Source organism: Choloepus didactylus, chromosome 8 (genome assembly GCF_015220235.1).
Source record: "Choloepus didactylus isolate mChoDid1 chromosome 8, mChoDid1.pri, whole genome shotgun sequence".
NCBI classification, from domain to species: Eukaryota; Metazoa; Chordata; class Mammalia; order Pilosa; family Megalonychidae; genus Choloepus; species Choloepus didactylus.
In genome coordinates, this window is record NC_051314.1 from 103455836 (window position 1) to 103482586 (window position 26751).

Here is a 26751-nt window from a genome sequence, read left to right on the forward strand (position 1 = left end):
AAAAGACCTATACAAAGAAAACTACATAACTCTACTAAAAGAAATAGAAGGGGACCTTAAAAGATGGAAAAATATTCCATGTTCATGGATAGGAAGGCTAAATGTCATTAAGATGTCAATTCTACCCAAACTCATCTACAGATTCAATGCAATCCCAATCAAAATTCCAACAACCTACTTTGCAGACTTGGAAAAGCTAGTTATCAAATTTATTTGGAAAGGGAAGATGCCTCGAATTGCTAAAGACACTCTAAAAAAGAAAAACGAAGTGGGAGGACTTACACTCCCTGACTTTGAAGCTTATTATAAAGCCACAGTTGCCAAAACAGCATGGTACTGGCACAAAGATAGACATATAGATCAATGGAATCGAATTGAGAATTCAGAGATAGACCCTCAGATCTATGGCCGACTGATCTTTGATAAGGCCCCCAAAGTCACCGAACTGAGCCATAATGGTCTTTTCAACAAATGGGGCTGGGAGAGTTGGATATCCATAACCAAAAGAATGAAAGAGGACCCCTACCTCACCCCCTACACAAAAATTAACTCAAAATGGACCAAAGATCTCAATATAAAAGAAAGTACCATAAAACTCCTAGAAGATAATGTAGGAAAACATCTTCAAGACCTTGTATTAGGAGGCCACTTCCTAGACTTTACACCCAAAGCACAAGCAACAAAAGTGAAAATAGATAAATGGGAACTCCTCAAGCTTAGAAGTTTCTGCACCTCAAAGGAATTTCTCAAAAAGGTAAAGAGGCAGCCAACTCAATGGGAAAAAATTTTTGGAAACCATGTATCTGACAAAAGACTGATATCTTGCATATACAAAGAAATCCTACAACTCAATGACAATAGTACAGACAGCCCAATTATAAAATGGGCAAAAGATATGAAAAGACAGTTCTCTGAAGAGGAAATACAAATGGCCAAGAAACACATGAAAAAAATGTTCAGCTTCACTAGCTATTAGAGAGATGCAAATTAAGACCACAATGAGATACCATCTAACACCGATTAGAATGGCTGCCATTAAACAAACAGGAAACTACAAATGCTGGAGGGGATGTGGAGAAATTGGAACTCTTATTCATTGTTGGTGGGACTGTATAATGGTTCAGCCACTCTGGAAGTCAGTCTGGCAGTTCCTTAGAAAACTAGATATAGAGTTACCATTCGATCCAGCGATTGCACTTCTCGGTATATACCCGGAAGATCGGAAAGCAGTGACACGAACAGATATCTGCACGCCAATGTTCATAGCAGCATTATTCACAATTGCCAAGAGATGGAAACAACCCAAATGTCCTTCAACAGATGAGTGGATAAATAAAATGTGGTATATACACACGATGGAATACTACGCGGCAGTAAGAAGGAACGATCTGGTGAAACATATGACAACATGGATGAACCTTGAAGACATAATGCTGAGCGAAATAAGCCAGGCACAAAAGAGAAATATTATATGCTACCACTAATGTGAACTTTGAAAAATGTAAAACAAATGGCTTATAATGTAGAATGTAGGGGAACTAGCAGTAGAGAGCAATTAAGGAAGGGGGAACAATAATCCAAGAAGAACAGATAAGCTATTTAACGTTCTGGGGATGCCCAGAAATGACTATGGTCTGTTAATTTCTGATGGATGTAATAGGAACAAGTTCACTGAAATGTTGCTATATTATGTAACTTTCTTGGGGGAAAGTAGGAACATGTTGGAAGTTAAGCAGTTATCTTAGGTTAGTTGTCTTTTTCTTACTCCCTTGTTATGGTCTCTTTGAAATGTTCTTTTATTGTATGTTTGTTTTCTTTTTAACTTTTTTTTTCATACAGTTGATTTAAAAAAGAAGGGAAAGTTAAAAAAAAAAAAAAAAAGAAAAAAGACAAACAAGGAAAAAAAAAAAAAAAGATGTAGTGCCCCTTGAGGAGCCTGTGGAGAATGCAGGGGTATTCGCCTACCCCACCTCCATGGTTGCTAACATGACCACAGACATAGGGGACTGGTGGTTTGATGGGTTGAGCCCTCTACCATAAGTTTTACCCTTGGGAAGACGGTTGCTGCAAAGGAGAGGCTAGGCCTCCCTGTATTTGTGCCTAAGAGTCTCCTCCTGAATGCCTCTTTGTTGCTCAGATGTGGCCCTCTCTCTCTGGCTAAGCCAACTTGAAAGGTGAAATCACTGCCCTCCCCCCTACGTGGGATCAGACACCCAGGGAAGTGAATCTCCCTGGCAACGTGGAATATGACTCCCGGGGAGGAATGTAGACCCGGCATCGTGGGATGGAGAACATCTTCTTGACCAAAAGGGGGATGTGAAAGGAAATGAAATAAGCTTCAGTGGCAGAGAGATTCCAAAACGAGCCGAGAGATCACTCTGGTGGGCACTCTTACGCACACTTTAGACAACCTTTTTTAGGTTCTAAAGAATTGGGGTAGCTGGTGGTGGATACCTGAAACTATTAAACTACAACCCAGAACCCATGAATCTCGAAGACAGTTGTATAAAATGTAGCTTATGAGGGGTGACAGTGGGATTGGGAATGCCATAAGGACCAAACTCCACTTTGTCTAGTTTATGGATGGATGTGTAGAAAAGTAGGGGAAGCAAACAAACAGACAAAGGTACCCAGTGTTCTTTTTTACTTCAATTGCTCTTTTTCACTCTAATTATTATTCTTGTTATTTTTGTGTGTGTGCTAATGAAGGTGTCAGGGATTGATTTAGGTGATGAATGTACAACTATGTAATGGTACTGTAAACAATCGAAAGTACAATTTGTTTTGTATGACTGCGTGGTATGTGAATATATCTCAATAAAATGATGATTAAAAAAAAAGTACAAAGGATGGAGTACAATAAAAAAAAAAACTCACTAAGATAGGAATACATGATTAAACAATATATATTTCAGTTCACTGGTCAGTATCATGCTTAAATGATGAAAAGCTAGGGGTTCTGCTTTTAAAGTCAGAGGCAAGAACAATGCTTATAGTCACCACTATTGCTCTGAAGTTCCAGACACGTAATTATACAGGGTAATAAAATTAATTAACAGATATAAATATTGAAAAAGCAGTCACAGAAATAACATTCTTATGATATAATTGTATATCTGGAAAACAGAGAAGCAGTTTAACAAAAACTGGGATGAATAATAAGATAATTCACTTAGAAAAACTGGGAATAAAAATCACTGGCTTTTGTATATATAAACAAAAATTAGAGAATACAATGGAAGAAAGGCATCCATTCAAAATGGAAAATGAAAAAAATATATAAAGTTAATAAGAAATAAATATCTTTCCATTTATTTAGTAAAGGTCATTACAGAAAAACTGATTAAATGGAGAGACAAATTATTCTTGGAGCTCTACAATCAATATTTTATATATGTTTAGTTTTTCAAAATTTATTGACATGCTCAGGGTAATCCTAATCAAATTTCCAACATTTTTTTAAATGGCCAAATAATCCTAAACATAATCAGGAAGTATAAGTATATGAGACTAGTTAAGAAATTCTATAAAAGTAGAGTGCTATGGGTATACTTTCCCTAATACAATAAAAATTATTATAATTAAAATATGTAGTCCTGGCAGAGAAAGACCTATCAATGAAACAAAATAAGGAGTTCAAAATGGGAATTTAATATATAAGAGTTTCATTTCAAATAGACAGAAAATAAATCATTTAATAAATGTTTGAGAACCAACCATCTGTTAGGGAACAAAAAGCTACACTACCTTCACACCTACAACACTCTTCTTTTTATAGCATTTTCCTAACTATTCCCCATTATAGCAAAATAAATTCCAGATGGAGAAAAGACTTAAATATAAAAAATGAAATCAAAAGGAAATTATAAATAAATGACTGCATAAATAATAAAAATAGAGTTGAAAGGTAAATGACAACTGTTAAAATATTTCAAGCCTTATAAGGGACTGTTACTATACTGAATATCTCAAGACATCTTAAAATTAACAAAAAAACTAATTATTTCAATAGAAAAATAGGCATACAACATGCATAGGCATTTCACAAAAGAGCAAAATGCCAATAAACACTTAAACATCTTCAAGCTTTGTAATCATCTAAGAAATGAAAATTAAAACATGCTATACAATTTCCACCATCATTTGGCAATGTTAAAATAAAACAGTATTATTGTGGGTGAGGAAATGGGCACTCTTGTGCAAGGGGACAGTGTAAATTGACATCACCTTTTTGGAAAGCAGTTTAGCAATTTATGTCAAAATTAAACTGTTTATAACGTGGGTACATCTAGTACATATCTGACAATTTTACTTCTGGGAATTTTAACTAAAGGAGAGCACACAAAGGTTTTTTTTAAAAAATGTTTGCACTAGGATGTTCATTGCAGAGTTGTTTATAATAGTGAACAATTAGAATGTTCTAAATATCCATCAATACAGAACTGATTGAGTATATTATAATATACATATACAATGGTTCTCCATATAACCATTAAAAATCATGATAAAATTTTTATTGATAATGAAATATATCCAAAAATATAATTGAGCAGTTCAAAACATCATTCTTAATATGCATTTTGGGGGGCTAAGATTGAACCTATATCTATCTTATTATGAATGCACAAAGAAAAGTTGGGTTTATAGTCCCAACAATGTTAAATGATTATCTCTGGATAGTGGGAATTTGGATAAGTTTTACCTTCTTCTTTGTATGTTTTTCTTTCATCGGTAATGTATCATTATATGATTATTTTATAGACACTATAAAGAAATTTTCATACACGAGTGTGCACACATGAACACATACAGCTATGATAGGGATATGGAATGTACCTCAGACTGTCATCAAAGCGTACAGTTGCAGCACAGTGGAAGACAATGTTTGTGCAGGAGAGAAGTTCCTGCATATCCTCCTTGCAGATCGCCAAGTCATTCTGATTGAGATCTGCATAAATTGGCCTGATCTTCTTGTGAACATCTGGACAAACTTCTTTGACTTTTTCAAATAGCTGAAAAGTAAATATAGGTCAGTATAGGAAGAACATCATAATCACATTGTCTCATTTTGTTTTGTTTTGCACTGACTCGTTTTATTATAGTTCTCAAAGATTGGTTTTGGTTGTGATAGTAACACCCAAAGAAGGCATCTACTCAACAGCCATCAATTTCATGTCATGCACTTCAGAGTCAAGAGTAGCATAATTCCTGCTTCTCTTAACCTGATAAACATTTGAAAAAGACAGTCCCAATAACCAGTAAGGTATGTGTTTTGCACTTTTCCTGAGGCGTGAAAGAGTAGTAAGTCATCCATACCCTCCCCCATCCATTTATCACCTTTAAGGCAGCTTCATATTTATACATAATAGTTTCAGCTTTTGACTAGGAAACAGTTGTTTTCATTGCAATATTACCAGTCTTTACAAGGCCTTTAAAAATTACCAGGAAAATTACCAGCCTTTACAAAGAGGTCTCATGAGTTCTACTCAAATTGCTTAACTGGCCCAGATTAACAAGCCATCCTACTAGCAGTAACATAATTGAAAAATAACATATTAAGCAAATTTGTAATAAGTAAACCAAAATTAAAATGTTAGGTAATTTCATTCTAATATTAATGGCAGTTATTGGCCAGTAAGAGAATTACACGAACTTATGCATATTTTATGGCATTCTAATTGATTGTTTAATATTCTAATTTATTTATAAAGGAAAAAGGGAAGAGCTCTGGGAGCTTTAGCTGTTTACAATTATTCAGATGGAATAGATTCTCTATTTCCCCCTGCACATAGAAATTCTTAGATTAAATTGGTACTTTCCATTTTCTCTGAAAATAAAATTTTATTAGTATAATCCTGGTTCCAAAATAATTTTATGAAATTTTACTGTAGTATTAGTGTGGTGTGTTAGCAGTGAGGAAAATAAAAGTGGGGGTGGCTATTTAGAAAGTTTAAGAGCAGTGAAAATTTGTGTGTAGTTTTACAACATAACACACTATCAGAGACAGCCTCCCATTCACAACCCCGACTTCCCGGCCTCCAAATAACACTTTAATCTGTTCCTTGATCCTTAGTAATAGGTTTCTTCTCTCCAGTAGAGGTCTACTCCAGGCTTTTTAAATTGAGCAATAAGAAGTTGATCTCAGGTAGTCAAAGAAATCTTCTCATTTATATCAAGCAAGACCGTATTTAGAAGTCATTCTGGAAATTCAGTGGAAACAGTTGAGGAAGGTACTCAAATCCACATATTGGCCTCGCAAGTTAACGTATTTCTGACACTGAGCTACTTTTTTTATTTTTTCATTTTTTTGCACTATAGGGTCGACCTTCCCAGTGGGGTGTTACTGTAATTCTGAAAATGACTGGGAAATTAGGTAAATTTTCAATGCTTTTTTGATATCTGGGATTGATAAGATTGATAAGTATCCTTGTGATGTTCTCAACAAAGAGGCCATTCTGACTTCCAGAAAGATGTTTAACATTTCTTCTCATCTTGAGCATGCTAAATGTTTGCTCTCAAAGTCAAATGTTTTCCCTCTTCATAGTTTGTGTTAATTGAGACAACAAACATAATGGATATTTTTGGGTAAGTTTATCTAGAATTTGGACAAGTTCTTTCTTTTTTAAATAATTGAATTTGTAGAAGGCTCTTTTTGAACCTGGATGATAGATATTATTGAGTGGGAATTTATATAGGGTTCAATAGATGCTTTGATTTTGGCCTGTGATGACTTCTGGCTACTTGAGAGCAAGAGGTGGGGGATGACTTCAGTTTCCATCCTTCCAGCATTGAGGTTCCTTAAATAGAATGTAAGCGTTCTTAGATTTTCTTTTGCCTTTGATACTGTTACACCATGCTGTATTTTCAGACAACTGTGCAATATTGAATTGCACCAAGGTACCACATTTTCAATGTTACTATTTTAGGAGATAATATTCCAATCTATGTTTTTCTATTTTTTAATTTATACTTTAAAATTAGAGGGCGTCCCAAATGAACATAGTGCAATATTTTTTAAAAGTCTAAGAGTTCAGATCCAGTTGATATTCAGTTGAAATAAATCAGTGAATTGGCTGCTTTGATTTAAACCAAACTAAAAAATGAGAATCCCATATTAATAATATGACTTGCCTTGTCAGGAATCTCACTATTATGCATTGGCATCTAACAAAGCAACACTCCTTGAATATTGCCACATCCTAAATAGAGTACTAGAAATAACAGCCAACTGCCATCCAACAAGCCAGTTGTGTGGGACCAGTGCTTTTCAAAACGTTATCCACCAAGTCACCTGCTTTGGAATCATTAGCACGCATAATTAAAATGTCGATTCCTGAGCATCATCCCCTAATCACTAAATTAGAAATTAATGGGGCATATCCAGGAGTTTGCATTTCACACAAGTTCCCTAATTGATTTTAACACTTACAAAAGATGAGAGCTTCTCTAATTGGAGTGCTAACATGAACAATTGCTTATGACTCACTTCAGTTTATTACTGTTCAGGGTGTTCTCTCCACATCAGTGGCTGCAAACTCCAAACAGGAGCTTGAATCATGAAATTGTTTTGTTTCCAGCTCTTTTGTGCTGGAAGGATGAAAACACAGCAGATAGCTACTGCTAAAAAAGGACCTAAATTTCCTTGGGTCATCTGTATTAATGCAGGCGGGGTGTGCTCAGAACCAACCTTCTTTGTGAAATAATGATGGGACTGAAGGAAAAGAAGAAATGGTATAAAGGGACCCTGGTTAGACACCAGGTCTTTTGAAGGTTTTCATTTGCTTATAAGAGACATTAACTAAAGTTAAAAATAAAATAGATGGAATTAAAATGAGTAAAGAAAAAATATATAATCTCAAAATTTTCGTTGAAGACCAACCAATAAAAATCTTAAAATAGTTGTTTTTGATTTGAAGAACTTTTCATGTTCATTCTTACTGCATTAACTCTTTTTTCTTTATTCAATGGCATAGCACTGAGAAGACAAACACTTGAATGACAACTTGCCGTTATCAAAACTCAAGCAGAAACATTTCTGCTTTTCCATTTTGTGAAGCTGTGTTCTTGACGAGACACATTTCTGTGGCCACTGAAAGGTAACAAACTGGAATGTGATTTAAGCATTTCGAAATCTTAACTAAGCTATAAATTTCTCCTGGAAAGGTAGGAAGTGTTCCCTTCACGATATGGGCAAGTATTTCTCTCTCTTAATTTGTTTTAAAACATGAAGACTATTCTATTTATGGCAATATTTACATATTGCTCAGAGGCAAGATAGAAACTTTGTTAACTCTAAATAAAAAAATTAGACAGAATGAGAAAACCAGAGATAGAAATTATTTGGTTTCAAAAAACTTGTTGGATATGACTTCTTAGCCAGACATCAAAAACAAGTTTTCTTTAGAAGCAGTAATTAGGTAATGGGCAGGAGGATGACATTTTCAAAGTATTATTGAGACATTGTAGAGGCCTTGCACTTGTACTCTTTTAACAACTTGTTATCCACCTGACTTCTCTTTGGCAATATATGTGGAAGGCTTGGTTAGTACTTACTGTGAACTATTGAAGGTAGTCATTAGGCCTTTTCTAATCAGAGTTTCTTTGATCTTTATTCAGTTTACTTAGGGCCCTCTCTTCAAATATAACTCTATTATATAGTTCCAATAACCCACCAAAATTGCTTAATATTTTTTTATTTTGCAAAAAACAGCTAAGGCCTCTTAAACTAACGGATAATCTTTGTGGAATTTTTTTTTTTTTTTTTTTTTTTTTTGTCATCATCACCAGTCAGCTGTTCATTAAATGCCTGTCTGGGTGGTAATGGTATGGAGGTAGATATGGTGGTAGGATGGAAAAAATTAAGAATGGACAAGAACAAATTCATCACTACAAGAGGAGAGAATCCCAAAGTGAAAAGGAGTCTGTATCATTTATCAGAGAATTTTAAGAGTGCTGAGTGAAAGCATATCTTTTGAGATGAAAAATCTTTTGAGAAGATATAGTCTTCAGTTGAATACAATAAAACACAAATAAGCACATGGCAATTTAGACAAAAAAAAAAAAAAGAAAACAAATGATCATACCTCATGTACAGATACACAAAATTTTAGGATTTTGATAGTTCACTAATAACTCCCAAAAGATGTAAAGAATTAATCTAGACTTTTTCATTGCTTTAATGAGGTCAATTTCTTGAACAAATAATTATAATTTTGGATAGAACCATAAGGCAGCATGGTGTAGTAGTGTGGTTATCAAACTTTGGTTTGATATTTGGTATTTGGAATGTAGCCTGGGAAGTTGTTTAAAAAAAAAAAAAAAACTCAAAAATACCAGATACCTGACCTTGGAGATTCTGGTTAATCAGAATTAATCTGAGCAGAATTAAGCTTGGGCATTTGTGCTTTGTACAAGCTCTCTAGTGATTCTGATCCACATTGAGATTGAGAACCATGGGTATATTGGAAAGAGCTCACGCTCTTCCGTGTCATGAAGACAGAGTTTGAATCCTGGTTCTGCCATCTAAAAAAAATTTTCTTTTATGAAGAGTAAAGCGCTTTTATTAACTGACTCAAGAAAGGTTACTAGATATTTTCGAATCTAATTTAATCCATATTATCAGGCTATATCTTCATTAAAGATGGAGTTAAAATTTGTTGTTGTTTTGTATCCCTCACTGCAACTAACGTAGAACCTTAAACTTTTAAAAAAACATTTTAAAAAGCAGTTTTATTGAGATAAATTCACACCATACTGTCCATCCAAAGTGTACAATCAGTGGCTCATAGAATAATCATGGAGTTGTACATTCATCATCACAATCAATTTTAGTACATTTTCATTACTCCAAAAAGAAAAACAAAAACCCTCATTCCCCCAATTATTGACCTCTAGTATTGCTGTGGTAACTTTTTTACAATGATGAAAGAACTTTAAAATATTATTGTTAACTATAGTCCATAGTTTGCATAATGATGTATATTTGTTCCAGTTCATGAAAGAACATTCTTATGTTTGTACTATTAACCACAGTTATCATCCACATTAGGGTTTACAGTGTTATACAGTCCCCTGTTTTGTCCTCTAGCTTTCCTTCTAGTGACATACATGACCCTAAATTTCACCTTTCAACAGCAATCACACACATAATTCAGTGCTATTAATTACACTCACAATAATGTGCCATCACCATTATCCATTTCCAAACATTTACAATCAACCTAATTAAAGATTCTGAATAAATGAAGTATTGGCTCCCCATTCTCTACCCTCATTATAATTCCTGGTTGCCTATATTCTAGATTTTAACTCTATGAGTTTGCTTTACATTAGTTCATATTAGTGAGATCATATAATATTTGTCCTTTTGTGTCTGGCTTATCTCACTCAACATAATGTCCTCAAGGTTTATCCGTGTTGTTACATGAATCAGGACTTCTTTCTTTTTTATAGCTGAATACTATTTCATTGAATGTATATACCACACTTTATTCATCAGTTGATGGACACTTGGGTTGCTTCTGTCTTTTGGCAATTGCAAATAATGTCACTATGAACATCACTGTGCAAATGTCTGTTCGTGTCCCTGCTTTCACTTCTGGGTATTTAACAAGTAGCAGGATTGCTGAATCTTATGGCAATTCTATACTTAGCTTCTGAAGGAACTGACAAACTGTCTTCCACAGCAGTTGCAACTTTTAACATTCTCACTGGCAGTGAATGAGTGTTCCTATTTTTTCACATCCTTTTCAACACTTGTAGTTTTCTTTTTCTTTAATAGTGCCCATTCTAGTAGATGAGAACTGATATCTCATTGTGGTTTTGATTGCATTTCCCTAATAACTAGTGATGTTGAGCAACTTTTCACATGGTTTTTAGCCATTTGAATTTTTCTCTTTGGAAAAAGGTCTATTCAAGTCTTTTGCCCTTTTTTCAATTGTGTTGTTTGTCTTTTTATTGTTGAGTTGTAGTGTTTCTTTATATATTCTAGATATTAAACCCTTAGAAGATATGTGGTTTCCAAATATTTTCAACCATTGAATAGGCTCCCTTTTCACTTTCTTGACAAAGTCCACTGAAGCACAAATATATTTAATTTTGAAGAGGTCCCATTTATCTATTTTTCTTTCATTGCTTGTGCTTTGGAGATAAAGTCTAAGAAACCATTACCTACCGCAAGATCTTGAAGATGCTTCCCTACATTTTCTTCTAGGGGTTTTATGGTCCTGGCTCTTATTTTAGGTCTTTGATCCATTTTGAGTTAATTTTTGTATAAGGTATAGTATAAGGAACCCCTTTCATTCTTTTGCATATGGATATCCAGTTCTCCCAACAATATTTGTTGAACAGACTATTCTGTCCCAGTTGAGTCGACTTAGCAGCCTTATCAAAAATCAATTGGCCATAGTTGTGTCTATTTCTGAACTCTCAATTCAATTCCATTGGTCAATATATATCTATATTTATGCCACTACCATGCTGTTTTGATCATGGTAGCTTTGTAATATGCTTTGGGTCAGGAGGTATATATCCTCCAACTTCGTTCTTCTTTTTCAAGAGATTTTTGGCTGTTCAGGGTCCCTTCCGTTTCACATAAATTTGATAACTGGCTTCTCCATTTCTGCAAAGTTGGCTGTTGGAATTTTCATTGGGATTATGCTGAATCTATAAACATTTTTGGTAGAATTGACATCTTCAGGATATTTAGACTTTCAATCCATGAACATGTAATGTCCTTCCATTTATTTAGGTCTTCTTTTATTTCTTTTAACAATGTTTTATAGTACTCTGTGTAGAGGTCCTTTAAATCCTTGGTTAGGTTTATCTCTAAATATTTGATTCTTTTAGTTGCTATTGTAAATGGAATTTTTTTTCTTGATTTCCTCCTTAGGTTGCTCATTACTAGTGTATAGAAATACTACTAATTTTGCATGTTGATCTTATATCTGGTGACTTTGCTGAACTTGTTTATTAGCTCTAGTAGCTTTGTTGAAGATTTTTTAGGAGTTTCTACATATAGGATCATGTCATCTGCAAATAGTGAAAGTTTTACTTCTTCCTTTCCACTTCGGAAGCCTTTTATTTCTTTTTCTTGCCTAGCTGCTCTAGCTTGAAATTCTAGCACATTGCTGAAAAACAGTGGTGACAGTGGGCATCTGTGTTTTCTTCCAGATCTTAGAAGGAAAGCTTTCAGTCTTTCACCATTGAGTATGATGCTATCTGTGGGCTTTTCATATGTGCCCTTTATCTTGTTGAGGAGGTTTCCTTCTATTCCTATCTTTCAAAGTGTTTTTATCAAGAGAGGATGCTGGAATTTTTTAGAATGCATTTTTTGCATCAATCAAGATGATATTTTCCCCCTTTGTTTTGTTAATGTAATGTAGTACATTAATTGATTTTCTTATTTTGAACCACCTTGCATATGTAGGATAAAACCCACTCAATCATGATATATAATTCTTTTAATGTGCTGGATTGTGTTGGATTTGATTTGCAAATATTTTGTTGAGGATTTTTGTGTCTGTATTCATTAGAGAAATTGGGGTCTGTAATTTTCTTTTCTTATAGTATGTATCTGGCTTTTGCATTAGGGTTATGTTGGCTTCATGGAATGAGATAGGTAGTGTTCCCTCCTCTTCAGTTTTTTGGAAGAGTTTGAGCAGGATTAGCATTAATTCTTTTTGGAATGATTGGTAGAATTCACCTGTGGAGCCATCTGGTCCTGGGCTTTTATTTGTTGGGAGGTTTTTATGACTGTTTCAATCTCTTTACTTGAAAATGGTCTGTTGAGGTCCTCTATTTCTTCCAGAGTCAGCATAGGTTGTTTGTGTGTTTCTAGGAATTTTTCCGTTTCATCTAAGTTGTCTAAGTATGGTGCATACAGTTGTTCATAGTGCCGTTATGATCCTTTCTATTTCTGTGGAGTTAGTAATAATGTCCCCCCCTCTCATTTCTGATTTTTTCTATTTGCAGCTTCTCTTTTTTCTTTGTTAGTCTAGTTAAGAGTTTGTAAACTTTATTGATCTTCTTAAAGAACAAACTGTTGGTTTTGATGATTCTCTCTACTGTTTTTTTAATTAATTCTCAATTTCATTTATTTCTGCTCTAATCTTTATTTCTTTCCTTCTGCTTCCTTTGGGATTGGTTTGCTATTCTTTCTTTTAGTTCCTCCAGGTGTGCAGTTAGGTCTTTGATTTTAGCTCCTTCTTTGTTTCTAATGTAGGCATTAAGGGCTATAAATTTCCCTCTCAGCCCTGCCTTTTCTGTATCCCGTAAGTTTTGATATGTTGTGTTCTTGTTTTCATTTGTCTTGAGGTACTTACTGATTTCTCTTTGTAGGAGCCCCTGGCCTGAGCAAAACAGGCCTGTGGAACTTGTGGCACAGCAGTCTGCATGACCTGGGAAGCTAATGTTTAACCTATCATCTTTGTAAACCAGTAGAGAGAAAATGGTAAATTAACCTTAAAATGTAACTTTAAAACAGGAAGTAGGCAGGAGGTGAGAGACTCTTGGTCTCACAAAGAAGCAAGATGTAAGTGTAAAGTCTTACACCCAGATTGGAATAAGCATTCATCTATGGTCCCCAGACCTCCTGCCGTTAAATGTTAATCTAGTTTACCTGCTTCCTGACTCCCTAAATTTTATCAATCTTGTGATTATCTACAGAGCCCCATCCTATGATCCTCCTTTCCTTCCTGCAGCAGCCCCCCTCCCCCATATCACAAGACCCTGTTCCCGCGCGTATGCTCTTCCATCCTTAGGAATGTCTTTGTCTTAAACCCTTATAACTGGCTTGGCAGACCTCTTTAATTGCACAGTCAACTTCCTTGTGAATGCGGTACCCACCCAGCGAGAGAGAGCTGTTATGACCTCTACACCAACTTCTCACCCTGTGGGTAAGCCTTGAATAAAAGCTCATGTCTCAGAATGTGTTCAGTGTCTTCTTTGGCCTGTGGACTGGCAAAGCCCTCATGAGCCGTGACACTTGCAGTTTCTTCTTTGACCTATATTGTTTAACCTCCACATACTTGCGTATTTTCCAGTTCTCTCACAGTTTTAATTTCCAGCTTTGTTACATTGTGGTCAGAGTAAGTGCTTTGAATAATTTCAATTGCATGAGAATCTATGATGAATGCTAGTAGTTACTATGTTCAGTTCATCATCTTGTTACCATGTTCAGTTCATCATTTTATTACACTTTATCCCCACACCAAAGGTAGTTTTCACAGAGTTCTTCTTTGGAAAATAAGTACTTGAGCAAGAAAGGAGCTTGGGTGACTAGAAAGATGGAGACTACCTGTGGGAGCCCCGGGCCCAGGGCCTTCCTCAAGTACCTTGAAGACTGTGCACACAGCAGCTTGTGTGACCTAGGTCACTTAAGGTTTAACCTACCCTCCTTGTAAAATCAGGCCTCCTGTGGTAAATGTAATCGATAGCTTACCTCCTTCCTGAACTCCCTGAGATACTATTATCCACAACATAACCTATAACCCTCCCCTCTTTCCTGTTGAATACAATTGATCCTTCCCTACGTCACAAGACCCCCTTTCCCACGCTTATGTTCTCATACCCATTGGAATGTCTTTGTCTCAGGCCTCTGTAACCATCTTGACCAGTCCCCCCAAAACCAGCCACCATTCAGAGCAACTTGATTGACTTCCCGCTCCAGTCCTGTAAGTATGCCCTGAATAAAAGCTCATGTCTCAGACTGTGCCCGGTGTCTTCTTTGGCCTCTCAGCTGCAAAAGCCCCCTTGGGCCCTGACATCACCTTAAGATTATTTCTACTCTCAAACTGAATCGATGGCACATCTGCATGATCCATGCTAAAGGATGGGAGAAGTGATGATAATAATCAAGAAGAAGCAGTAGTTTTATCTTCCCAATTATATTGTCATACCTGGGGTACCTATGAACTAGAGTGCAAGGGAAGATGACCAGTGTTTAGAGAAAGCAGTTTCCTAGGGGAGGCAATTCAATGCAGTGGGAAAAGTGTGGGCTTTAGAGATAAGAGATCTGCATTCGAATTCTGACCTGTGTCTTCCTTGGATAGGTGATAACTTTCTGGGCCTGATATCTCATCTATAAGGTAGAAATGAGGCTTATCACAGAGATTTATGAGAATTCAATAGTGTAATGAAAGTCAGATGCCTAGCATAATGCTTGCCATTTAATAGGTTCTTAATATTAGGAAATCCCTTTCCCCTTTCACAATAATACCCCATTTCCGAATACTGCTAGAAAGTTGTGGGTAAGTTTTACTCCTCTGAATATGTGTGTGTGGGTGTGTGTGTGTGCACCCGTGCATATGCTCATAGGGCCATGCCAGGGTTTCTGATTATATAGTATGATCCAGGTATCTGAGAACTGAAGGTATTCCAGAGTTTTGTTGCATCCTATGGCTTAGTGATTCTTTCAAAGAAATGACTATGGGCAATTTGAAGATTTTAAGAATTGTTGTGATTGCAAGAAACTTAAAAAGAAGAAAAGAAGCTGGAAATATGACATGATTGAATTAACTAGTGAATGACATTATAAAAGTAAGAAAGGAATTAAGAAAATAAACAGCTTCTGTTTCTGGGACTATTAGTATATCTCTAGATCTAATTCAGTTTCTTTAATTTTTTTTTTTCTTAAAGAAAAGAAATGGCCTACATGGGAGAGGTTGAACAGTGCTTTAGCTGATTGATTTGAGTAACCATCAAACTGAAGACCAGTTAGAAACTTTTCAAAGTGTGCCTTTGTTAATGATGGGACATTTAAATTCCTGGCAAGAGTACATCCCTTCTAGTTATCTAAAGTTTATAGAAACTGCTTGCTTTTGTAGAATAATAAGATTCTTAGGAAAAAAAAAACAATAGTAATGAGAAAAAAACAGCTTTTGGGGTTTGAAATACAAATTTCAGTTTCCAAATGCTTTTGCCTTTTATAGAGATATAACAGGATCACTAATGTCGATCAGAAATTCAATTTTGGAAGCTGGGAACAATTAACTTTTGCATGGGGTGGCCTGGACCCAGCATGAATTTTTTTTTTTTTTCTTTTGAAAGAGTCTTTGAAAAATAACAAGGAACTTTTACGTAAAAACATATTAAATATTCTTTAAAAAAACCCTTTTAATATTCAGCAATTAATGTCAGATCTTTAGTCTTTGCTTTGCAGATATAATTTAGTTCAAATTAAGTTCATTTGTTTAAACGCATTGTTTTACCTCTTAGGGATTAATTTATCTAACACCATCTAGGCAATTTGAGTAACTATCAAACAATGATAATCTTACAAAAGGATTCAACAAACTATGTTATAAAATGTTCCCATCTTCTATTTTCTTAAACCTAATCATACTGGGTAAGCTGAGGACCGAATGTGAGATCCTGCATGATTCAATACCCAAATCTCTCAGTGTTGCAAAGTTGATTACCTCAGGGGCAACTGAGGGCTTATTGAGTAATTCCCATTTTTTTTCCTAGGAAGCTGACTTGAAGTATTCGGTGCAACCTGTCAAACTCCGTCTTTGTTTATAAATCCAGTTCCTGGTGCATCATATGGGATAGTCCCTCCGGAAACCTTGAGGTTTGCGTGATTATTGTAACTCTTCCCTTATCTGATTACTGTTGCTTCTTAGGAAAAGTCCAACCATTTTTGATATTCTCCCAATGAAACTTTTTTAAACTCTGAGCTCAAAGTCACTTTTTATTAGCTAAGTCATTCAATATAATATCAACTACCTGAAGTTTTATTTTCCATGTTTGACCTGTATGTTTTCTCCCTGATGTTTTCTCTAAGTGTTATTCAGAGTAGATTATAACTGACTCATAGCTTAAATGGATGTAAAGGGGACAAAGTTCTCTTTGGCCAAGGGATTAAAGGAAATCCTCCTTCCCAAAACATCTCCCTCTTAATTGTCTCCCTCTGAGAGCAAAAAATCAGGAAGTAAGAGGTAGTAGTCATCCATGCTATGAAAGGAAAAGAATGAAGCAGAGGGATGAATTTTGGTAGAACAGATGTCCTCCTGACCATATTTCTGAGGACATGGTGAGAATCAAAGGGAAACTGGTAACATTTTATTTTGTTTTAAAGAAGAATTTCCAAGCCACTTATACTTGATACAATTAATCCACCTTTAGAAACACTGTAGTACTTGAGGTGGGTTAGAATTTCATGTATTAATGTATGTGATTGGAGAGAAATATTACTCAAACTATACCAGGCCCTGCCCTACTTAGGAAGAAGGTGCAACTGCGTTTAATTTAATTAAAACTGGACCCAGACAAGACCATTCAGAGATCCCGACATTCATTGTGATTGGTTTGCCTGAGATTAAAGCTCCTGAATGACATTATTACAAAGCAATCCAGGAACAGAGGAATAAGAACTTTAGTAAATAATAAAAATGATTTAAAAAATTTAAATGCTTTCTCTTTACACCCTGAGATGCTTGTTCAGTTTACTTCCCTTTGTTTAGATCAACAAAGCAAGGGCATCAGTGCAACTCTAAAGTTGGGTGCGGTGGTAACCCTATGTTCCCAGCTCAAGCACTGAGGAAGACCAAACAAGTTGAGAAGGCCAAAGACCTAGGAGATAGGAAAGTGAAGTCCAGTTGTAGAGGCATGGGTCCTTTCCTTCCTGGACATACAAAAGAATTTTGATTCATTATTTCTAATGGAAGAAGTAAATAATGCTTTTATCTGTCATTTTCAGTTAGGGTATATACTCCAATATGTGTACTTTGGAAACTGGTTTTTAATTGTATTGACTACATTTTCATTTCAGAGATGAGAATTCTTCCTTTTCATTATCCTCAAAGTGTTCATCTGTCTAAAGGGTCACCTCCCTAGTTATAGGTAGAGGTAAGCAAATTAAATATTACTAGTTTATATTAATTTCCAGATTAACATAAATCACATTTCATACCATATTCAATGGTGGTTTTGCAATGCATAGTAAAAATAGCCTTTATATGTTATTTCCATTTTGAGTTGTTTGTACTTTTCCCTTTGAACTTTAAGTCTTGCAAAACTCTATATCCCAAGGGGGCATGGGAGTATTAAAAAAAATAAAAACCGAATTTTTATTTATTGGTTGGCACATTTTCAATCAGCATGGGCTCCATTCCTGGTAGATGTTGTAGCATGCTATGTTCTGTCTTATTTCATACTTTATTTGGTTAGACTTTTGGGGGAAAGTTTGGTTATTTCAAACATGTGGGCCATCCCAAACAGCTTTCCAACATAGTATTACTACTTTGGAGAATACACTCATAAAACTTTCACTTCCTTGTAATCCTGTGTGCTTCTATGCTTTCCTAATTTGAGAATCAGTGAAAGTAAAAGAATTGTAGGTTTGCAAACAATGTATCATTTTTTCGAACAATAACATACTTATAATAACCCCAAATTTTTCCTTTCTTTTAAATCTAAGGCCTTCTCATTGTCATTACTCTCATGTGTTACCACTGTGTCCTTGACACTTAGTAGGGCTCAGTAAATGTTTGTTGAGAGAACAAGTTTAATGCATTCTAGTTTTTCATTTTTTAAATGATGTTGACCTAGCACATATTCCTTACTTCTTATACTTCTTCATTAACTTTCACTTCTTTCTACCTGACCGTCATATTGTGTGTGAACTACATACACATGCCAGGAAAGGAATTTCTTTGTTTTCCCACAGTCCCAGAATTAGGAAATGACTGACATTAAACCTGAAAATATCCATTTGTTGCCAACCTTACTATAGCAGGATGGGTTATGAAATCTGAAAATGCCTCAATAAAGATTCACTGTCTAACACCCACTTTAGATGAGACAAGCAGGAGATAAGAAACCAGGAAGAATCTCCCAGAGGGTGAAGCCATATGGAAAAGAGGGTTCTTCCCATAGAGTAGATTCAGAGTCTGTTTTAGGAATTTCCCCACCCCCAGGACAGGGAGCCTTCCCAATATCTGCCCAGCAAGATTTCCAAATGCTTACAGTCCAGAGATTTTGTTTGCTTGTAATTCTTCCCTTTTCTGTTTGTTTTGTTTATTTTATTAAAAAAAATGTTTTATCTTATGTCTGTTCCACTTCTGTATATTGGGAATGTAGAAAGTTTGTCTTTTTAGTTCCAAGATTGACATATTACAAACTGCCATTTTGGACCTGAGGGAAAGAACTGCATATCACCAAGGACCTTGGACTTTGAACTGGACACAATGACAGCATAAGACTTTGGGATGGGAGTGAGTGTCTCCTAGGTGTGGGAAGAAGAGTGAGACAGATATTTAGTGACTGAAGAGAAGCCTATCGCAGAGACTCACTCACTGGCTGTTCAACAATCCTGTTTTCTTTCCTCCTGAGCACACGGCTGTGTTTCCCAGCCATCCTTCCAGTTAGGTGTGGCCCTGTGACTGAGTTCCAAATAGTGGAATGTGGATAGAAATGATGCATCCACTTCTGGGTGTGGACTACAAAAACCTTCATGTGATCCACAGTCTCTCTTTTCCCCAGTCTGCCAGCTGGATCCTGTCGTTTAGGGAGACCTTGGATGGATTGACAACCACATGTAGAAGATGGCAAAGTTCCCATCAGTCTGGGTGATTCCCAACCTGCCACCAATTAGAATTAAAGTGGGCGAGAATAAAACATCTTTTGTATTAAAGCCACTAATTTGGGGAGCTTTATTTATTTCAACATTTACATTGCTGCAACTCAAACAGAGAGGAGAGGTAGCCATTCATAAGCATATCCACATGTATGCCATGGGCTGGTGAAACCTGGGACATTAGGATTACTTATAGATTTCTAAGTTATACTTAGAATATAAATATAAATTCTTAAATATCTGTCTTCCTGATGAACCAATAAATAACTGATGGGAAAAAGAATACAGAAGTCTAGATAACTTGGTAAGAGTGTGAAACAGATTCAGGTTATTTGCAGGGTCTAGCTGTAGGAATAATGGATAAACAAATCTGCCTAGATAAAAGGAGTCAGAAGTTACAGATAAAATAATCTTTTTATTAAACAAAACAAAATGCTATTTTATACTTGGGTCTCATTTAATCTTTGAAAATCCCTGTGCAACAGCTATTGTTATCATACTCATTTTATAGATAAGAAATAAGACTCTCATAGGTTAAGCAATTATGCTAAGGTCATTAACTAAAAAGCATCAGAGCCAAATTCTCTGCCAAGCCCTATTTCTCTGATTTGGGTGGGAATATAGGGCACTGATGCTTTTTCTATTGTTCTGTGCTACCTCCCAATACAAGTATAAGAACAAAACTAATAGTAACCTGTTATTTAATGTTTAGACATTTAGCAAAAGCCCATGTTTGCTGCACCTAGAAAAACCCAGGGTCATGGAATGGTGTTTAAAATTATGTATTATACCAAACATAAGGAATAATGAACTCAGTGACCTGATTCCCTCTTAAGTTGCAATAAAGAGAAGATTTAAAATGTAGAAAATAAACACTGAAACCTTCAGTTAATGGAGAAGATGAAGCAGCAGACTCAAAATACTGAGCCTTCAAGAGTCTTTTCTAGTAGGAAAAGGGAGATCCTATGAATGTCAGTAAGCCCCATGTAAGTATTCTTTCTGCTCTTTTTGTTGTTACTTTTTTGTTTGATTCTAATTTATGAAAATTGAATAAAGAGGATTGTCCTGTCTGGATCAACTTGTATGGAGCCCCATGTGGAATGAAAGGTGATCCATAAACAAAACTAATTCATTCCAAGCATGAGGAGAGGTGAGCATGAAAAATTAGCCACCTGGGAATTCTCAATACTCTTGAAGAGGAACTTGAATTGAGGATGTCATCAAACATAACTTAATTTTGGGGCAGGGAGACCCAAGTTGACATATAAGTTACAAAGGCAAAAAATTTCTCAATGGGTTTTGTGAATGCAACATTTAAATAGTTAGTTTTTTACTTGTACTAACCCAAAATATACCCATCAGTTGGTCATCTCCAATTCAGAGATAACTAAACTGGAGCTTTACGGTACCTTAAAAGCAAGAAAAATGAAACTTGTAGTCATTTGTCAAATTCCTGAATGCTAGAGCAAAAAGTAAATAGCCAGGAACAACTATTAAATAGACTGGAACAACTGTTGAGGGACAACTGTGACTGTTCACACATTGTATGCCAGCCTGGAATCGGTGGAATAGCTGAGATCACAGCATAAAAGCTGTAAGTAAAAATTGTGGTACCGGCACCCCTCTCCCACTGGCACGGCAGGCTAAGCTGCAAAACTTCTCTGTGGGAGAAAGCAGTCCCTGCCAGGAGCAAGGAAGTGTAGCTTGGCCAAGTTCCAACTGTGGTTTTAATTAACAAATGTGAACTGCTGAATACAAACTACAAGTACAGATAAACTCCTAACAAGCAGCAAAGTACCCTGAGGTCACTCCCAGTGGAGAGGAGTTGGGGCTGATGGAAAAAAATACAGAGGCTTTTGGAGATGACTGAGCTTAGAGTACTGGAAGATGGCTGTGTCCCAAGAAAAGGAGTACAGGAAACCAGGTACTATCTCTGGCCGACAGGTGAAACTGGGGGGCCAGGGACTGGCTATGAAAAGGGGCTTTCTCTCTTTCTCCTTTTTTTCTCTCTCAATCTAAGTGGCTCAGTGGAGAAAGCCTCAGGCATTTTCAATTATGGGCTCTGACCCAGCAGGGGTAGAGTTGACAAAGTCAGAGAGCCAAAAGAGTAACTCAAGTGTAGAGGATAACCCCCCTAGGGGGTGTATCTTCCCTAAAAGGAGTGGGGTGGGACCCAGCTCAAGTGGCTACCGTCCTTTCAGAACTCAGACCCCAAGGACTGAGGGAAAACAAACAAACCAGAAACAACTTAAGCATGGCTTCTGACATCCTTGGTCTCTGGCCAGGACAGGGTCTGCTGAGTATTAAAGGCAACACACCTCTTTACAGTGGGGAGCTGCAGGCTGACAAGTGCCACCTGCTGGGCAGGATGGGAAAAGCACAGAGTCTAGAGGCCTGACAGGAAAGTCTATCAATCCTCTAGGACTCACCCTCAGGGAAGCCTGATACTGAATACAGTCTCCTCCTGAGACCTGGGCCTCTCTGGTCTGGGAAAATCTAATTGGGGTAATCAAGGAAACCAGATGCCTAGACAACAGAAAATGACAAATCACCCTAGGAAAAATGAAGATATGGTCCAGTCAAAGGAACAAACTTACACTTCAACTGAGATAAAGGAATTGAAACAACTAATTAAAGATCTTCAAATAAATATGCTAAATCAATTCAAAAATCAAACCAATGAGTTGAGGGAAGATATGGCAAAAGAGATGGAGGATGTAAAGAAAGTGTTGGGTGAACATAAGGAAGAAATCTCAAGTTCAAAAAAACAATTGGCAGAACCTATGGAAATGAAAGGCACAACACAAGCGATGAAAAACACAATGGAGACATTCAACAGCAGATTTCAAGTGGCAGAAGAGAAGATTCATGAACTGGAGAACAGGACACCTGAAATCTTACACACAAAAGAACAGTTAGGGAAAAGAATGGAAAATATGAGCAACATCTCAGGGAATTGAATGACAACATGAAGGCATGAATGTACGTGTCATGGGTGTCCCAGAAGAAGAGAAGGGAAAAGGGACAAAAACAATAATGGAGGAAATAATCACTGAAAATTTCCCATCTCTCATGAGAGACATAAAATTACAGATCCAAGAAACGCAGCATACCCCAAACAGAATAGATCTGAATAGGCCTATGCCAAGACATTTAATAATCAGATTATCAAACGTCAAAAACAAAGAGAGAGTCCTGAAAGCAGCAAGAGAAAAGTGATCCATCACATACAAGGGAAGCTCAATAAGACTATGTGTGGATCTCTCAGTAGATATCATGGAGGTAAGATGGCAGTGGGGTGATATACTTTAGAAACTGAAAGAGAAAAACTGCCAACCAAGAATTTTATATCTGGCAAAACTGTCCTTCAAATATGAGGGAGAGTTGAAAATATTTTCTGACAGACAGACAATGACAGAGTTTGTGAACAAGATCCGCCTCTACAGGAAATATTAAAGGAAGTGCTACAGACACATAGGAAAAGACAGGAGTGAGAGGTTTGGAGCACAATTTTGGGTGATGGTAGCACAATAATGTAAGTACATTGAACAAAAATGACTGAGTATCATTGAAAGATGAAGGTTAGGGGCAGGAGGAAAGAGGGAAGATAAATACTGGGACTGTATAACTTAGTGAAACCTAGAGAAGTCAACAATTGTGATAAAATGTTTACATGAGGGAGAATAAATAAATGTCAACCTTACAAGGTGTTAAAAATGGGATGGTATTGGGGAAAAAACACAATCAATGCAAACGAGAGCTATAGTTAACAGAAACGTTGTATTATGCTTCCCTTTAATGTAACGAAGATAATATACCAAAGCTAAATGCTTATAAGAGGGGTATATAAAGGTATGAGATTCTTGTCATTGGTGATGTTGTCTGACTTTTTTATTGTACTTTATTTTAAATTTTATCTTTTCTTTTATTGCTTTTTAGCTGTCATTTTTTTTTCTTTATTTTTCTTTTTCTTTTATCTTTCTACTTTTTTTTTACTCTTCCTCTTTCTTTGTGGAAGAAATGGAAATGTCCTTATATAGATAGTGGTGGTGATGGTGAATGCATAACTACATGATTATACAGGGAACCATTGATTGTTTACTTAGGATGGAATGTATGGTGCATGAATAAAACTGTCTTTTAAAAAAAAACAGATTGAAGGATGAACCTTGAGGACATTAGGTTGAGTGAAATTAGTCAGACGCAAAAGGACAAATATTGTATGATCTCACTGATATAAACTAATTATAATATGTAAACTCATAGACATGAAATACAGGTTACCAGGATATAGAATGAGGCTAAAGAATGGGGAGCAGTTGCTTAATATTTGCAGAATGTTTAACTAGGTTGAACTTAAGCATTTGGAAATAGAGGTGACGGTAGCACATTATTGTGAGAATAACTAAGTGCTGAATGGTGTGTGAATGTGGTGGAAAGGGGAAGTTTAGAGTCTTGTATGTCACCAGAAGGAAAGTTGGAGGTTAAAACATGGGAATATGTAACACAGTGAATCTTATGGTGAACAATGTCCATGATTAACTGTACAAATATTAAAAATTTCTTTCATGAACTAGAACAAATGTATGATACTATTACTAGAAGTTAATAATAGAGGGGCATATGGGGAAAATGTACCTATTGCAAACTATGTACTACAGTTACTAATATTTTAATATTCTTTCATCAACAGTAACAAATGTACTATACCTATTACTATGAGTCAATAATGGAGGGATGAGTTTAGGGGTATGGGAGGATTTGAGTTTTCTTTTTTATTTTTATTTCTTTTCTGGAATAATGAAAATGTTCTAAAATTGAAAAAAAATTAATTGTGATGAATGCACAGCTGTATAATGGTACTGTGAACAATTGATTGCACACTTTGGATGATTGTATGGTATGTGATAATCTCAATAACATTGAATTTAAAAAATTTTTTAAAAATGTAACAACAAAAATTCCTGAATGCTTAGGCTTCTCCATTTCTAGTCTAGTGATATCTTCCAGTTGCAATTTTTAACCTTTTCAAGGTACCGCTAATAGTATCTTTTAAGGTAACCCTAAAAGCATCAAGTACAGCATACAAAGTCGGCTTTCTGTAGGCAGTCAGTCTCATCTATCCAAGACTTGACAAGCCTTTCTTCAGAACAGGCTTCTGAAGTCAACCTCAGAACAAAAAAGTATTTTTCTTTTGTCATTAAAACCAGTTACCTGCCTCCAAGGGACTTTGCTGTTATAGTAAAACTATTGAAAGTCTGTATAAATGAATGTATTAAAAGGGAACAATGAGTATAGAATCAAAATGCATAAGATTGGGATCTGGAAATTTCTTCTGGAGTCTCTGTCCTTTTCTCGTCTGTCCATGTTTGGTGTTTTTGTCTGACTTTGTAAGTTAAGTTTGATGGAAGTAAAATAAGCCTAGGCTTCTACCTAAAAGGTGAATCATGAGCTTAATATTTTTGCAGCATTTTACTTAAAAAGCAAAAATATTCCATATGAATTATAATTTTCCTCTACCCTATACAATCCCATATTTTTTAAAAATGGGAGAACGCTTGTTAAGGCCCCACATGCCCAGTACGCTGAAGCCACAGTCACTCTCTTAAATATTCTTAAACATACCAACTCTTTTTGAGCTTTAATGACACATTCTCTGAGTCCTCTTTTGTGTACATAATTTTAAAGTAGGTCCCAATTTGTTAGTCTGTCTCAAAACACCTTGTTCTTTTCCTTCGTAGTACTTATCAAAATATTTATGTATATATTCATTTCTTATAAAATGTCTTCCTCATCAACTTCAAGCTCTATGATTTCAAGCAGAGTCTACTTTATTCACCACTTTATCCTTGGGGAATCTAGAAATGAAATAAAGCAGATCATTTTTTCCATGGAAAATCTCTTTATAAGTACTAAATTCCATGTAGTGTCAAAAAACTAAGTATTGGATAGCCAATGGCTTTTGTTTTTTTAACAGGAAGAGAGTAGAATTCATTCTTGTCACCCACAAAGAGACCATGTAGACATGGTGATTTACAACAGATATGGGAATTCTGTAGATAAAATGTTGTAAACTAGAATGTCTCATTTTGCTATGCTATGTTCTTGCACGTAGTCCATTCCACTCCCAAGGTCAGGCTTATCTGTTGTCTACTTGCCTGTTGATCTTTGTGTTATTAAGGTCAAAATGTCCTGCCTCCCCAAATAGTCTTGAGTGGCAACACATCTCCCTATCCCAAAAATCTCAATAAAAACCGAGATGAGAATTGCTGAGGAGGACACTCTCTTTTGAGTTGCTCTCACTCTCGCCTCTCTTGACTTTGTCTCAAGTAATTCATTGTGTCACCACGGTTGCTGCTGGGCAGAAAACCACACAACAGATAGTAAGTTTTTCAGCTATATGATGAAAAACAGATTCCTTTCTTCCCACGGTTCTTATAGGGAAATTTTCATGGAAGAAAATGTTCTAAACAAATAGCATAGGCATGAGGCAATAGGGATGTCGTGGGTTGAATTGCGTCCCCCAAAAAGACATATTCAAATTCAGGTGGCTCTGTCTCTGAAGCCTATGCCGTTAACAAGTATCTGATAACAACAGTTCCATGTGATACTGAGGTTGCTGTTCTGGTACCAGACTTTGAGAACCAGTGTTTTATAAAAGTCAACTTGCTAACAATAAATAATCCAATAGAGGAAATAGGTGTGAGGATTTGCAAATCAAAGTCACAGAAAATTTCTATATAGAACAGTCAAGATTTCTAAAACAAAAGCAATGTCTTTGTATTATCAGATACAGTGCATTGAAAGAAGTAAGTAAAGATTGTGCTGCCCACACACATTTGCAATGTGACTCTTTGCCTCAACGTTTATGTAAAAATCTATAAGCTGGCAACAAAACTACTAGGTTAGAGAGGCATGTCTTCCCTGCGATGAAAACAAAGTCCATTGGGGATTTATAATTGAGAAACACTGTCAGGGAGTTTTTTCTAGATTTTGGTTTTATGGTAATTCAGCCATGTTGGTCTTATTCTTAAGAAACATTAGTTACCTTGCAGGCATTATGGGATGGCGGCAAACATAATGGCCCTGGAGTCATATTGTGAGCAGTTGAAGTCTGACTCCCATTTACTAGCTCTCTGATGATCTTGGTAAGTTGATGCTCATGCCTCAGTTTC

At 36.0% G+C, this 26751-nt stretch overlaps 1 protein-coding gene across 2 annotated transcripts in view; it reads right to left on the reverse strand.

Annotated features, from left to right (window-relative positions):
• Positions 1–26751, reverse strand: part of FAR2 (fatty acyl-CoA reductase 2) — a 211036-nt gene that overhangs the window by 54773 nt on the left and 129512 nt on the right. For both annotated transcript variants that reach the window (XM_037845229.1, XM_037845230.1), the window contains exon 3: positions 4837–5012. In XM_037845229.1, the coding sequence (XP_037701157.1) occupies positions 4837–5012 (176 nt within the window). The remainder of the gene's footprint in view (positions 1–4836; positions 5013–26751) is intronic.